At 37.4% G+C, this 14,851-nt stretch overlaps 1 protein-coding gene across 12 annotated transcripts in view; it reads left to right on the forward strand.

Moving 5' to 3' along the window:
* The window catches only part of RABGEF1 (RAB guanine nucleotide exchange factor 1), a 25,120-nt gene extending 11,076 nt beyond the window's left edge, over positions 1-14,044 (forward strand). For 4 of the 12 annotated variants that reach the window (XM_084493135.1, XM_084493137.1, XM_084493138.1 and 1 more), the window contains exons 3-11: positions 1,714-1,880; positions 2,816-2,935; positions 5,039-5,059; positions 5,953-6,119; positions 7,660-7,741; positions 8,576-8,708; positions 9,114-9,205; positions 9,555-9,811; positions 10,777-14,044. In XM_084493135.1, the coding sequence (XP_084349261.1) occupies positions 1,714-1,880; positions 2,816-2,935; positions 5,039-5,059; positions 5,953-6,119; positions 7,660-7,741; positions 8,576-8,708; positions 9,114-9,205; positions 9,555-9,811; positions 10,777-11,175 (1,438 nt within the window). In that variant the 3' untranslated portion in view covers positions 11,176-14,044. Of the gene's footprint in view, positions 1-1,713; positions 1,881-2,815; positions 2,936-5,038; positions 5,060-5,949; positions 6,120-7,659; positions 7,742-8,575; positions 8,709-9,113; positions 9,206-9,554; positions 9,812-10,776 lie in introns of all 12 variants that reach the window. The other 8 variants (XM_084493136.1, XM_084493146.1, XM_084493139.1 and 5 more) reach the window with 7 other exon arrangements.
* The last annotated feature ends 807 nt before the right edge of the window (positions 14,045-14,851 follow it).

The following is a 14,851-nucleotide window of genomic DNA, read 5'->3' on the forward strand; positions in this document are numbered from 1 at the left end:
AAGTTAGAGCAGCCACAACTGCGTTTTGTTGGATTTGGGTAGAAAGTAAAACCAACATCCACTACCTGAGAAAAGTGGAAAGCATCTTCTCGCACCACAACTGTCCTTTGTGCCACTTCCAGGTGTAAGCTACGTGATATCCACTCAAAGTGAAGTGCTTCAAGGCTGCATGAATTGCTGAGATGAGGCTGCGTGTTAACTCTCTCTAAGAGCCAGTTGGCTTGAGCTGGTCAAGATGTTTGTTCACGTGGACACAGATTCTTTGTATATGCTTACCCTAATGTATTAGTGGTATATGCTGGAACTCTAGGAAAAAGTACAAATGCCTGAGAAAGCTGAGTTTAGAACGCTTTGGTGAACTTGAGTTACCTAGTGATAAATTAACCAAGGTAATTTAGAAAAAAAACACCATGAAGTGCAGTTTTCTTATCAGCCTGCCTGTAGAAGGTTACGTCAGTGGAAGCTCTCTGGGTTTGAGTTCAATCTTATGATTTGGAAGCCTGGGTTTTCTGGCATCTAATTATACCAGAACCTTTTACCTTAAGCCTTGAAGTAGTGTGGCTTTTTTTTTTTTTTTTTAATTCTTTTAACTGTCACTGGAACAGACTAACTGCAAAGATAGGTAGAATGAAGTGCACGAAACTTGTAGACTAATCAGAAGTTTGCAGGTAAACTGTTGAGTACAGCATAGGGGATGTGTCACTTTTTTTCCTGTCATAAATTTGGCTTAAGAATTTTATTATTACTGGAGCAGATAGTTATGCTGTCAGTATGTAACTATGTGCAGTAAAAATGGGCATTTCAGAAATTCTTTAACAGCTTCAGAAATTCAGAAATTTCAGAACGTTTCAGAAATTCTTTAACAGCTTGAAGAGCAGTGTAATTTAACCCATTTTAATTCTCCTGCGTAAGGAGAACAGTAACCATAGGAGAGACATACAAGTTCTTCAATCTCTTGTATGTTAAAAGGGGCTTGGTCTTTGCAAAGCACTGTTAGTGTTGCAGGGAAGTGGTCTGCCTCATTCATTCAAGCAAGCATATGTATTTCCATGACTTTGAAAACAAGTTATGACAGAAATAATCTGTTCCCCAGAATAATTTTAAGATTGTGACGGGGTATGTCACTTGCTCAGTTGTGTGCCGTGGTTTTTTATCTTCAGTAAGATGATAAAGGAAGATGAGCGACTCTCTGTGAATGGAGAGATATGGTAACGGCTGATAAGAACAGAGGGGTTGTCTTGAGATAGCCAAGGCATATTTGGGGTTGAAGGGAACTGTATGTCAGTTGATGAAGACATCTCAAAATAGAAAGTAGTTCTGGTGATGTGCAGTGAAACCCCCAAGAGGAGGACGTGGGCAGGAAGTTGGCTATAGGAAATGCTCCCATAGAGCTGAGGGGAAAGACTACCTCTGTGGGATTCAGGGCTGTGACACATTGGGAAAGTGATTGTTGTTATACTTTGGTAATGTCAAAAGGGAGGAGACTGTTTAATCTTCCCTGGCTATCTTAAGTCTTTCCTCTCTTTCCCCATTACAACACGGGAAGAGTGGATTTAATGTAGTGAAGGGATGTGTGAGAGGAAGCTTGAAATGCAGGTGGGCATAGAGGAGAATTGAAATGTCAGAGGAGTGAGTAATTTATTGCACAGGATATTAATTTATCTGTGCTCGCATTAATCAGTTAAATGAGAACTTTTTGCTTTCTAATCTCAGGCTTCAGCGTGAGGAGGAAGAAGCGTATGCCAGTAGTCAGAGTACCCAAGGGGCGCAGTCCCTTACCTTTTCAAAATTTGAGGAGAAGAAAACCAATGAGAAAACACGGAAGGTCACTACTGTGAAGAAGTTCTTCACTGCTTCCTCCAGAGCAGGAGCTAAGAAGGGTAACTTTTCCACTTTGTTTTTAATGGTTCTATACAACACATTAAGTTAACAAGTATTTTTGACAGATATATTGTCCTGCAAGGCAGGGTAACGCTCTGTGACTTGACTTGAAAAAGTTGGGGCAATGATGCTTCTTGAGAGCTACTTCTGTATACAAAGTCTTACTGAAAACACACAAAAATGTGAGCTTTTAGGTGTTGCTGAGTGGCACTGCTGAGTGAAAGTATCTTGCCTGTATGACACACATTCGTGCTAGAATCATGAGTTGACCATTGTGTGATTTTGTGGTTTAGAATGTGAACTTGAACTCGTCCTGAACAAAATGGGAGACAAGGTACTGACTGTCAGTCATTTTCAAAAAACTGGAATCGGCATTTCTGTTGCATTTAGACATACAAGGTATCAGGTGATGCTGCCATAATTTATCGCTTCAGCAGCTTTAACAGGAAAATTTGAATGTATAAACATGGTGCCTTTAAATGAAAATAAATGTGAAAGGAACCTTGTAGTATTTACATGTATGTGGGTTGTGAATATCAAGTCTGTATTTGGCTGAATGTTTGTTCTGGATCAGGTGTACAAGTAAGAATGATTAATGACTGATGCCTTTGCATGGCAATAACTCACATGGGTGAAAATTGTAAACCACTAGACTGGAGGAGGAATTCCAGAAGAAAAATCAACATTAATGTATTTTAGCCTTACAGGTGATGCATTTCTTTAATAAGAATTTTTAAATAAGTCTCTATTTCATCTTAGAATTTGTCTTGGTGTATAAGCAACAGATGGCTAAATGAGACATTCGGCTATGTATGAAAACCATTTTTTACGTTCATTCTTCACACTTCCCATATTTTCTTTTTTTATCCCATTCGTCATCTCTCCTGACATGCTCCTGCTCTTGGTGTCTTGCTTGCTTTTGCATTTATTTCAGCAGCTCAAGAGAAAATCGTTAAGCAAGGACATCTTGGGAGGGAGCGAAATGCTGATAACATTCTCAGGGATTTGAAGGAAATTTTTACTCCCTCCTGGGAACTGGCTTCCCCTACTGAAGGTAATGCAGCACAGCTTGAGCAAGCTGTCTGCTTGGTTTTAGTAAGCTTACTCTTTAGTTGGGCTTTGCAAAATACAAACTAGGGTTGTGCCAGTTATAACCTGTGCTGTTGAGTGTAATGGTGACCAAAAGAAATAAAAAAGCAAGTCTAGAATTCTGAAGGGAAATTGAATCTCTAAACCAATTGTGAGCTTTTTGGTAGGGACAGTACAGGAATAAAGTTGAAGCTTCTTTCTGTTCTACCTTAGCTTGACACCTGAACGATTATGCAGTTTCCAAAAAAAAAAAAAAAAAAGAAAAGAAAAAAAAAACGAAAAAAAAAACTACCACAGTTTGTAAGAAGTAGCTGGGTCTTGTGCTGCTTCATATGTTTATCAAAAAATAATTCCAGGTTGCAATTATAAAACTGATTATAAGTTGAAATGACTTCAATTTAAGAGTTCACGCTTCAAGAACTTTTACATCTTCAAAACATCTCCGGATGTTTGTTATATTAAGAAGACAATTTCATATCAAGAGAAGACAGGCACGCTGGTTTTATTTAAACCCAAAAGACTCCAAAACCGCTGATGCAAACAGCTTTAGGATCTTATCCTATGCTGTTTGCAGTTCAGACATGGTCTACTTACTAAAGAAATTTGCAGATGTATCATGTCTTTATTTTGCAAATTATACGAAGAGTATGAATGCACGTGTGTAGCAGAGCTAACGATAGGGCTTACTTTGTATTCTTTGCTTGGACTCAGATCCTCGACCATGGCACAACCATAGTGACTCACTGGAGTGCTAATGTTCTGCTGTGACAACTAGCATCTCAGTAGAATGCCTTGAGAAAGATTTTAATATGGATACTGCTTATTCTTTATAAGAGATGATCCTTTCTTAATTCTTCCTGTACTTTTAATTTTAGCATCTAGTAGGTTCTCTTGTTCAAATGGAATTTCTTTCCTGCAATCAGCTTCTTTGTAGTTAAGACTTGATTCTTTTAGAGCACGTGAAAAAGCTGAAACCGTTTTGTTGCTGAAGCTACATTTGTTCCTGCAGACTTTAATGCTCAGTGCATATTGTACAGATTCAGTTTCCTTAAAAAGGATTTCAACACAAATCAGTGAAGTTGCTGTGTTTGAGTGACTACCTGATGTTCTTGGTGTGACTCAGGTCATTCTAACATTCAGTTTTTTAATACCTACATTAGCAGCAAATTTGCATCAATTGTCTGTATCTCTAGTATCTAAAACCTCTTTTAAATCTGCAACTAAAAAGTTCATATCCATACTCATTGAGCTGAAATAGCAGAACGCAGTTCTTTATGATATAGTGAGATCAATGTTGAAATTTAAATAAATCTTCAGTAGTTCTTTGAAATAAAAACACTAATTGTAGGGGAAAAAAATGATAATTCTACCCTTTTGAATGTTATCCTGCTTTCTTCGTTTTATGATTTTGAAATTATGCTCTCTACTTACTGATTACTTAGTATTAAATGTGACAAAAGTCAACAGTAATTCTTGCCCCTTCAGCTTGAATGCTGTACTTGTGCTTTGAATCTTAGGTGTAAAGAAGACTGAAGGAAATTCCTTCTGAAAGTGTTCTAGTATAACTGGAATGGAGGTCGATTTGCACTTTTTATCTTTGTTGCTACAGTTGTAGCTGTACATTCGTATAACTTAAATAGCAGAAATGGTCTAATGGAACCAAATCGTTATCCAGAGAAGGTTATGCTGAAGCCTAGAGGCATTAACAAGCCTTGTGCTTTGGTCAAATGATCTGTTTGTGTTAGTCACTGGATCGTACAGCTCTGAATTCACTATAGTGCTGTGTCTCTTTAAAAACAAATAACAAAAAAAATTGAAAAAAAAAAAGCTACTTTGAGTCCAAATTAAACACATCAACTTAAATATACTAACTCTTTTTTGCTTATGTGAGAGTTCTGCCTGTGTGCTCCTTGAAACAAGGAGCTCTTGTGCATGTTAGTATTTTCAGGTTGCAAGATATGTTTGTACCCTTTTGATTTTGAATATTTTCATGTTTTCTGTTTCTTTGCTGCTTGCTTTTCATCATATTCATGTACATCATCTCTATTCAATCCTTCATTTTGAACAGTGTTGGCTGGCAAATTGAAAGGTGGGTGAACTAAACTTTGATAGGGAAGGTATTGGATCAGTACAGTTAACTTCCAGCGTATATCTTGGAAAATCAGATGTGCTTGTGGGATGGATAGCCCTGTGGTTGCAGCTGTATAAACTTGCAACCAGTGCTGGGTGCACTCTGTATACCTCCTCCCTTCTCAAGGGCCAAGTGGGTTCTTTCTTGAGCAGATGCAATGCTTCTGCTTTTGCTGAAACACAAATGGCCGAGTTCTCATTTACGCTGCAGGTGTGACCCTGTGGCACCAACTGCCTAGCCAGAGGGGCTGCTGTGTTCTCACCAACCTTATGCTCCTTTTCCTTGTTTTGTGCTGCTGCTGGTGCTCCTGTGACCTTTTCAGTAAGCCAGTCTGGGGAGCTAATCCAGCTGAAAACCCCATAAGAAAGACTTGTTTCTGACTAGGAACCTAGAGTTGCTATTCCCTGAACTAGGTCATGAGCCAGTTGAATAAATGCTTGTGTTGGTGGCAGTGCAGGAACAGGAATGTAGAAGTGAGGGACGATGGAAATGGGACCACACCATTAGCTTAAGCTGCTGTGGAGTCCCATCGGCAAACCTTGATCTCATATGGAAGGATTTTACCTAGGAATGGAAATGTGAGAAGTCTGAAGGCAAACAAACGTTACAGTAATTTGCTAATATACAAAGACCGGTACTATAAATGGGGTATGTGGCTCTAAGTGTTTCACTTCTCTAGGAAACTAAGTATTTAATTGTTCCATTTAATAATATCCAATATTTCATTGCTAAGAAATAGACTGCTTTTTCATCTGCAAGATAAGGGGGAAAAATTTGAAGTCGTAAATGTTTCTTGAATTCATACACCAGTGTGAAAAGGCTAATCTGATGTGTCCAAACTTTCCCAGCAGAGATCCAAGAATCCAAGTCTCCCAGCCCTTCTATAAACAGGCAGGCTAGCATCGAGACAGATCGAGTATACAAGGAATTCATAGAATTTCTCAAGACATATCATAAATCAGGACAAGATATCTATAAGCAATGTAAATTATTTTTGGACACAATGAATCATAAAAGGGTAAGTGATTTGCATGTCTTTTACTTAAACTGGGGAAATTGATGAGAGATGGAAAAAGTGCTGCACTTCTTCCAGCAGTTTTTTAAGCAATGCATACAGGAGTTTTCAGCTGGTGTGCTTAGTCAAATTGAAGATGAATGCATTACTGTTTGTAGGTTTGCTATGGTATATGCTGCAAAACTCAAACTTCAGTATCTCAGGTATCTTGAGAGAACTTTCTTTTGCATCTCAGAGAAATTAGTTCTGAAAGATAAAATGCCTATTGAACAAGCAATCTTTTTGATAAACATGATTTTGGGAAGTAGTTCTATATTACATATTCAGTTTTTAGATAGCTTAATATCTTAGATAGATAAAAAGATTTAGATAGATAAAACGGTACAAAGATAGAAAGGGAGATGTGCAGGTTGATGCCCTCTGGGGAAAGAGGGTGACTTGACTACTTTTTTTATAGGGAACATGGGATATATTCAATTTCTCAACATAAAAGCTTAATTGCTCTTGAAAGATTAATGTATCTTTAGTGCCACCTATGGTTTAAGTAAGGCAGTACAACTTTTTATCCCCCTTCCTGTTTAATATGCAGCTGTTCAAATGATATCCTCAACTTGGACTGGAAATTGAAAGGGAGTTCTGATGGAACCTTACGTGCATTCCACTTTGAAAACATCTTGGATTTTTGTTTCTTTTCTTTTAAAACTGATCTATTCTGAGCGTAGGGTGTGAAAATAATTATTAGCTACAAACATTAAAGTTGTTCTTAGTTAACTGGTTCCTTGACAGTTTGTGCTAGTCAAAGTAGTCTTTCTCAAAACTTAAAATTTGCTACTACTTATAAACCAGGTGTAAAATGCAGCACTGCTGCTGTCAGAGCTGAGACTACATGTTTGAGCTGTCTTGGTTTTGGCCTTAGAGAACAGAAACTAAGTTCTCTCATCTTTTTTTTTTTTTTTTTTAAGTGATGGTTTTATGCTGCCATTCAGTGGTGTAAAGTGACTTAAGTATAGTTAACTTTAATCTTTCAAACATACATTCTGTTCTTCGTTAGCTCAATTAGTTAATGCCCAAAAGACAATGTTATTTCACGAATGATGTGAATATGTTCATAGTAACTGTATTATTAGATGTGTTTACTTCATAGATACTCTTTCAGATTTGTAATTTACATTCCTGTTGTGTTTTTTTTTGGTATACTGAATATCATAATTAAAAAGAGACAAAATTGGGAACAGGCATTCTACTTAAACAGTCTACATTGTCTTCTCACTGTTACTCAGAGATGTGGCTGGGGAAAATGACGGTGCATCTGTCTGGTTCCATTGCTAATACACAGCTGTTCAGCGAAGAACCATAAATCTTTCATATGTTAAGGAGCTAGTCTTGGTTTTTCATATTTTTGAATATAATGTAGCCAACATAAACATCTCTAAGGAGGATATATTTGCATTCTTAGACTGTTATTGCAGCTGGACACTTGCCATCAAAGGCATTTTTGCCATTTCTTCCACACATGCACGCTTAAATCAATTTTCTGTTGCAGGACTTAAGTATTGAGGAGCAATCTGAATGTGCCCAGGACTTCTATCAAAATGTAGCAGAGAAATTACAGACACGCTGGAAAAGTATCGTGTTCTTCTTCCTCTTATCCTAGTGCTAGAAAAAAAGTAATGTTTTGAGGATAAAGCTTCTTGCATTTTCAAGTAAAAGTAAAGCATTCCTACCCACCTCTCAGAGATGGTGTTAACAGATTCTAGTCCGGTAGTATCGCTGCACTATTCCCAGCAGCACCATTTCTGCAAAGTTTTACAATCTAAATTATTTGTTTTTGCAGGTTTTCTTTAAACTTTAAAGAAATTAAGATGGTTCAGATGTTTTCATTTCCTGTTTTAAATTCAATGTTATTCGTTTAAAACTGAGGTTGAATGTGTAGCCTCAAGCCAATTAGCAGTATTATTATAGTGTTATCACACTGCTAATACTCAAAAAGCCAATGAGAGGGGAGTGCTTCTGTTGCAGACTGCCTTTCTGTGTCTGGTATGTAAGTGGCACATCTTAAACACACTTAAGGATTTTTTTAGAGAGATAAACAGGCACAGAGGACTTTGAGGACCTCATTGGATTTATTCTCAGACTGTTTTTCAAGAAATATTCTTGTAAGCTACAAACAGGTGAACCTAATTTGCATGCTAAATGAACGTGCTTCATTGGGAGCCAGTGCATGTACCTACCTTGGTACATCATTACAGTGTTCTTACCATTATATTTTTGCTTCTGCTGTAAAGAGTGAAAATACTCCAAGTATATCAGCTCCTTAGCAACTCAAGAATGTTTATGAGAGTTGCCTTGAGTCAATGCTGCTGTTTTGGTGACATTAGAACCAAACTGTATTAAATCTTCTAAGCAGTCTATGAAGACTATGTTTACTGTGTTGGGTGTGGGGAATTTGTACCTTTCAGTGCCCCCTGAAAAAGTTGAGAAAGCAATGGATCAGATTGAAAAATACATTATGACTCGACAGTATAAATACGTATTTTGTCCTGAAACAACTGATGATGAGAAGAAGGATCTCGCCGTCCAGAAGAGAATCAGGTAAGCCTTTCAAAGAAAAACAGCTGAGTAATCCACAGTCCTGTGAAAGGGCTCTGAGTCAAGCATGTTAAAAGTCTGTTGCTGTGCACAAAAAATTGGCAGGCTTTCTAAACAAAAAGTTTTAAAAGCATTTTATTTTAATAAATAGAAGGAATGAATAAGATTAATAACGAAAGGTCTACTTCACTAGCAAAATAAATTGGTGTGCTTTTGTTAAGTTAAAGCAAAAAAAGGAAAATACGTTTTTTCTGGAAATAGTAAATTACTTCAGTGGAATAAACTGGCTTATAAATGTTCTAGTGCCTCACACAAAGCGCTCATTGTGCATTGAATTCAAGAAAAAGCTTGCTTCCAACATCTGAATGTTACTGGCATGGAATGGTTTAATGTTTTTTCTTGTCATAGGGCTTTGCACTGGGTAACTCCACAAATGCTGTGTGTTCCTGTCAATGAAGAAATTCCAGAAGTGTCTGATATGGTTGTAAAAGCAATTACAGGTTTGTGATTGATGAAGTTTACATTTACAGTTTTAAATTTCAGATCTCCTATTTGGAGAAATTATTATCTGCTGTTCAGACTTTTACATTTGCAGTAGTCTTTGTCGTATTGAGCTAGTTTGTCATCTGTGAAGCAGGAATAACTACTATCAGTGAAGTGCTTAGTCTTACCTAACTTATTTGAGATGCTTGGACCGAACCAGGAAAAGGCTGAATAAGCAGGTACTTTAATGGAACATCAAGCACCACAAGATAGAAAATAATGCATTTTTAGTATTGTGTCCACCTTGTCTTGTTCAGGTGGCTGTTTCTGTGGCTTTAATGATTTGAGAACTTTTCTATCTTACAGATATTATTGAGATGGATTCAAAGCGTGTGCCTCGTGATAAATTAGCATGCATCACCAAGTGCAGCAAGCACATCTTTAATGCTATAAAGATCACAAAAAATGAACCAGCTTCTGCTGATGACTTTCTTCCAACACTTATATATATTGTTTTGAAGGGAAACCCACCCCGTCTACAGTCCAACATCCAGTATATAACACGATTCTGTAATCCAAGCAGGTTAATGACAGGAGAAGATGGCTACTATTTTACCAATCTGGTAAGTGCAGGAACAGTGTTGACACTTTACACACCAACAGTATCTTTCACTTAGATACCAGAATTTCCAGTAAATGCAAACATGGTATAACATTGTAGAAAGAAAATTAAAACAACTCTTCAAATAGTGCTAAAGGTTATTTAGGGTACAGCAAGCTCTTTTGCTATGTATCTCTTCTTTCTTTTTTTCTCTGCTTTCCAAACCAGAGAGTGTTTTGCTCCTCACAAGATGGAACCCTTTATTGCACTGTCTGATGCAGAGATTTAGGCATACTTTTATTCTGTGAGGAGATGATACTTTTTATTCCTAAAATCCTGGGCTTGGGCAGTGCAGTTGTTACAGATGCAGAATTCCCTGTATAAGCCCATGAGAGTTTCCCTCTTGAAAGGACTGCAGAATTGTCACGAATGAGTGGAGGAAAAGAGACTTTTAAAAGTGTTTGTTTATATTATAATTATGAACTTGGCTTCTCTGCATTACATCTTAAAGCAAGTCTTGAGGAAAACATATACTTGAATGAGATGCTTGGGATGTTAAAAATTCTTGTCAGTAGGAGGAGAGCATCCATGAGGTAAGATGGGCATCTCAACATTGCTTCTTTCATGAAATGAAGAGAGCATACCATATCTCAGCCGATCACATGATTAAATGTTATCCACCAAGTCAGAATAGTTCAGCTGAAACTGTATCTTCCGGTATCATTCTGTGTTTTTGAGTTATTCAAATTTTGGGAGGAGAGAGATGCATGTGAACTGTCTGATATAGCTAGCTTCCTGAAAAGCTCTTTATGAATGATCTGTTTAGACACAAAATAATTGGGTTTTGGTCTAACAGTTTTACTGGTGTAACAGCAGTTACACCAGTAATAAATAAATAAATTATTACACAGTAATAAATAAATAAATAAATAACATACAAGTTCCAGTCTGTAGCTTGTGATGATGCTGACTTTGTTTTGTTCATAGTGCTGCGCTGTGGCCTTCATTGAAAAACTGGATGCTCAGTCTTTAAATCTAAGCCAAGAGGATTTTGATCGTTTTATGACTGGTCAGACATCCCCGAAGAAGCAAGAATCTGACAGCTGGTCACCTGATGTGTGCCTGGGTGTTAAGCAAATGTATAAAAACTTAGATCTCCTGTCTCAGTTGAATGAGAGACAGGAAAGAATTGTCAGTGAAGCCAAGAAGCTTGAGAAAGACCTGATAGATTGGACTGATGGAGTTGCAAAGGAAGTCCAAGATATTGTTGAGAAATATCCATTAGAAATTAAGCCAAAAAATCAAGCCTTAGCAGCTATTGACTCTGAAAACGTGGAAAATGACAAGCTGCCCCCACCACTGCAGCCTCAGGTTTATGCAGGATAATTAAAAGTGTTAACTTTGAAGAGTGTCATTATTCTCACCTAGTACTATCCCCTTCTTGGAAAGGGAAGTAAATTCAAGGCTAAAAATCAGATGAGCTTAAATCAGTACATTTTTAAAGGTACATTTTTTTGGTTAGGTGTAATAAATTGTATTTATTTTAGTCAATTAGATTTCTATTAGGCTTTTGTGAGTTTTTGAAATGAATTTAAATTTTCTACACAAACAGTGTAATTTTTAAGCAACACTCGTCCATTGACATATTTCCAGAAAGCTTCCTTCTAGGCATGCACTTAAACATTTTTAATAATTAGTTTAACTTACAGATTTCGAGTTCCAGCAGAAACTTGAAAGATACCAATGTTAGCTTGGATTTATTCTGTAGCTGTAAAGATGAAATATATATTGTAAAATATGTAAAATTGTAAATAGATTTAAAATCTAATGTCTGGGTTGTGCATGACATCTCGTGTATTAGTGAAAATGAAATATGGAAGTGTTCACATTAGCACCTTTTGGTTAAATCACATTGCAGTATAAAGGCAAGAACACTGCTAGTGTTTCAATAAACTAGATGGTGTAGCTGATGAATCAGAGAGGATATTCTTGTAATGATTTGAGTTCACAGTTATTGCCATCTAAAACTTGACTTTTCTTCATGTAAACATTCTCTGTTTTGTCAGTATACCTGATAGCCTTCAGTGGTGTGCATCAGTGCTGCTACCACTTTTGAAGAGAATGTTGAGCCAGGCTTCAGAAATAGGAGGGAATATGTTGAATAAAAACTGCATCATGTGGAACTAAAGGGGGAGGGAAGGAGGTAAAGAAAGAATTGTGCCAAAAGGGGCTTGCTTTTCTGGCATTGCCTAGTAATTTCCATCACTGGGCTAGGTCTTGATTGATTTTTTAACAATCCTGGTCAATAAATAAGTTCATATAATTGGAGACTGCTTTTTAGCAGAAGTATGAGCTGTTGCTCTGAGCAGAAAAGTGCACTTTATTTTCATGAAACATCACTGTTCAGATCTTTAGTGACCCTCTTTAGCAAGAGAAATTATCTTGCTAAAGAATTAAACGTTGAGATAAACACAGCTTTATGTCGCTAAAAGTCTGGATCAGTGTATTTCGGGTTAAGAGCTCACTCTGCAAAAAGTAACCTCTTGCAATAGAACTTTTTTTATGCCAGTGAAACGTTTTATATCATTTTAAATATCTCAGTTAATCCAGTCTGCCTTGACTTGTTAGTGTACCTGAGATATCTAGCACAGAGCTATTTAGCTTGAACTGCAATGTTAAGTTGTTACCATCAAGGAGGGAAGTACCTACCTCTTTTATGTTCCACTGCTTTAAAAACAGATACTTTAAATTTGCACTGCAATAATTTCAGACCAAAACTGTGTTTTGTTCCTTTTTGTCAGCTATGTACAAACTATGCATTCCTAGTGTTTCAAAGATAACCGGTTATCCCAAATTCCTCTGATATGGTGAGGCAATGAGCTAGTCAGATGATCACAAGAAATTGGATTATTTAATTTACACATGTGACACTTGCCCGAATTACGTAGGATTTGACCAGTGCTTGCAGTAAATAATACTGCAAAGTCTTTCTTTGTTTTATAAATACTAGGTGCTAATTCTGATATCCAGGTACACAGGTTGGGGGGTGGGGATTAGCTAATTAGCTATTGTATAAATTGCCATGTTTAAATAAACGTGTGTACATCATGCCTTTGTTAATGAGTTCCCCAAAATCTTGTCACTGGGTTTTGTTATGCTGTTAATGATTAATATAAACATAATTGTGACTGATTCTGGTATCTCTGTGTCTAGGGAGGGAGAATTCTTAGTCATTCAAGTGCAAGTCTAGGTAACAATGTCTTTTTCTTTGCAGAAAGATCATTGTAGTGATTAAGTACTTAAGAATGACTTGCCTGGTGCATTTGTAACTAAAGTATCTCCAATTCATATGCCATCTTGTTATCAAGCCACTGAAGTAGGAGTGTTTTGGCAAACAAATCCTCCAAATCCCTGTAAGGCAGGTAAGATGGATTTCCATATTCCATCTAAGAGTCAGCAAGCAGGAGTAGAGCACTTTGCTCTCAGCCATTGTGTAGCCTGGGCAGCAGCAACAACTCTGGGAGCACCTCTCCCAGGAACTTGTGTTCTGGTGTTGAGTAACTAGACTGCTGTAAGGCATTGTCAATATTTTATTAGGTGAATGAACCCGTCTGTAGGTAAAACAATAAATAGTTTTGCCTAAAAGTAAGGTAGTTCAGTTGTCAGAGTAATAACTGCAGAATCTCTCTCCAGTGTTTAAAATTCAGAATGGGCAAGCCACTGTGCTGAGTATGCTGAGAAGGTGAAGATGCTGAGCTGGAAGGAGCCACATCAGTTATAGATTATGAATTGTCTAGAGCGCTGTACCAGGTGGGGTTGGTGCTTGATACTGGGCCTCACTGTAGTATGAGATGCTCTGGTCCCACAGATGAGGTTAAGATTGGTTAGACACTAAGATTAAAAAAAATATCTAAGTTATGAAATAGCTATAAACAAGTTACTAGTGAACAGGAGAGTTTAATTGAAATACTGTCTTAAAGTGAATTGGAGTAACAGCTGTTGTGCTTTGGTAAGTCACAGTATCAGATTTTATTATTTTTTTCCTAACAGCCCACTGCTAGTTCTGTATTACTGAAAAGGAAGACTGTGTGTCTTATTACCAGGAATCAGAATTTCTTGTAAACTACTTTGCATGTGAGCTACCTATTTATTTTGCTGTAGTAAAGAACCTATTTTGGAGCAAGTTCTGGTTAATTAAACTGTACTGTTTCACTTAACAGAGTTATGAAATTAAACTGATTCTTCTACCCAGTTATCAATGTTCACCAATCTTCTGGTATATATATTTTTTTCTTGTGGCTGGGCATCTTATGATTCAGGTAGAGAAACAAAGACAGAAGCTGATATGTATAGATATTTAATTAGGGAAAAAAAAAAAAAAAAAGTTTAAAATCTGGGGGGGAGAACTAGCAACATTCCATTTAACAAAGAACTGCACCTTGGAGGCTTATGCTACAGGGGCTGCAACAGGGGACAAACAGGTTTGACACTTTGTCGTGGCCTTTTGTCTTATCTCCAGCCACCATCCTTTTGTTAGACCTGTACAAAACTGGTGTATGTTGTATGAGACTTTTTTCTCCTCAACTGTCTGAGAGGCTTGCCAAATATGCACTGACACTACGACCTCCTGCTTTCCAAAAGCCTCAGTCAAGGAGAAAGAAAAGGTCCTTAACTAAGAGAGTTCTGGGACATCCTTAGGAAAAATGCTGTAGTTGTACCACAGCTATTGCAAGTACTTCTGCAAATTTTCCTTCTACCTTGTCCTGCTCATGCTAGACAGAACTGGGTAGGCTTGCAACGTGGAGACCCTGACTGTAAGCTGCCCAGACGTTCTTGCTCTGAATACTGGGGTTACAGGGGAATGAGTGGATAAAACAGCTTGGTAGCAGTGGAGGGCTGGAATTGCTGTTACCTCCTATCAGGAGCTTACAGCCCATGGCTTTATCATAAACTGCCAGGCCTGGCTCATTCTTCTTTACTGGGAGGTATTTTTGTATGAATTTATGTACAGATGGGTACGGTCCCCACAGCCTTCACTTCTGACAGAGCAATCCCAGTTCCT

This window comes from Aythya ferina (genome assembly GCF_964211825.1).
Source record: "Aythya ferina genome assembly, chromosome: 19".
Classification (NCBI taxonomy): Eukaryota; Metazoa; Chordata; class Aves; order Anseriformes; family Anatidae; genus Aythya; species Aythya ferina.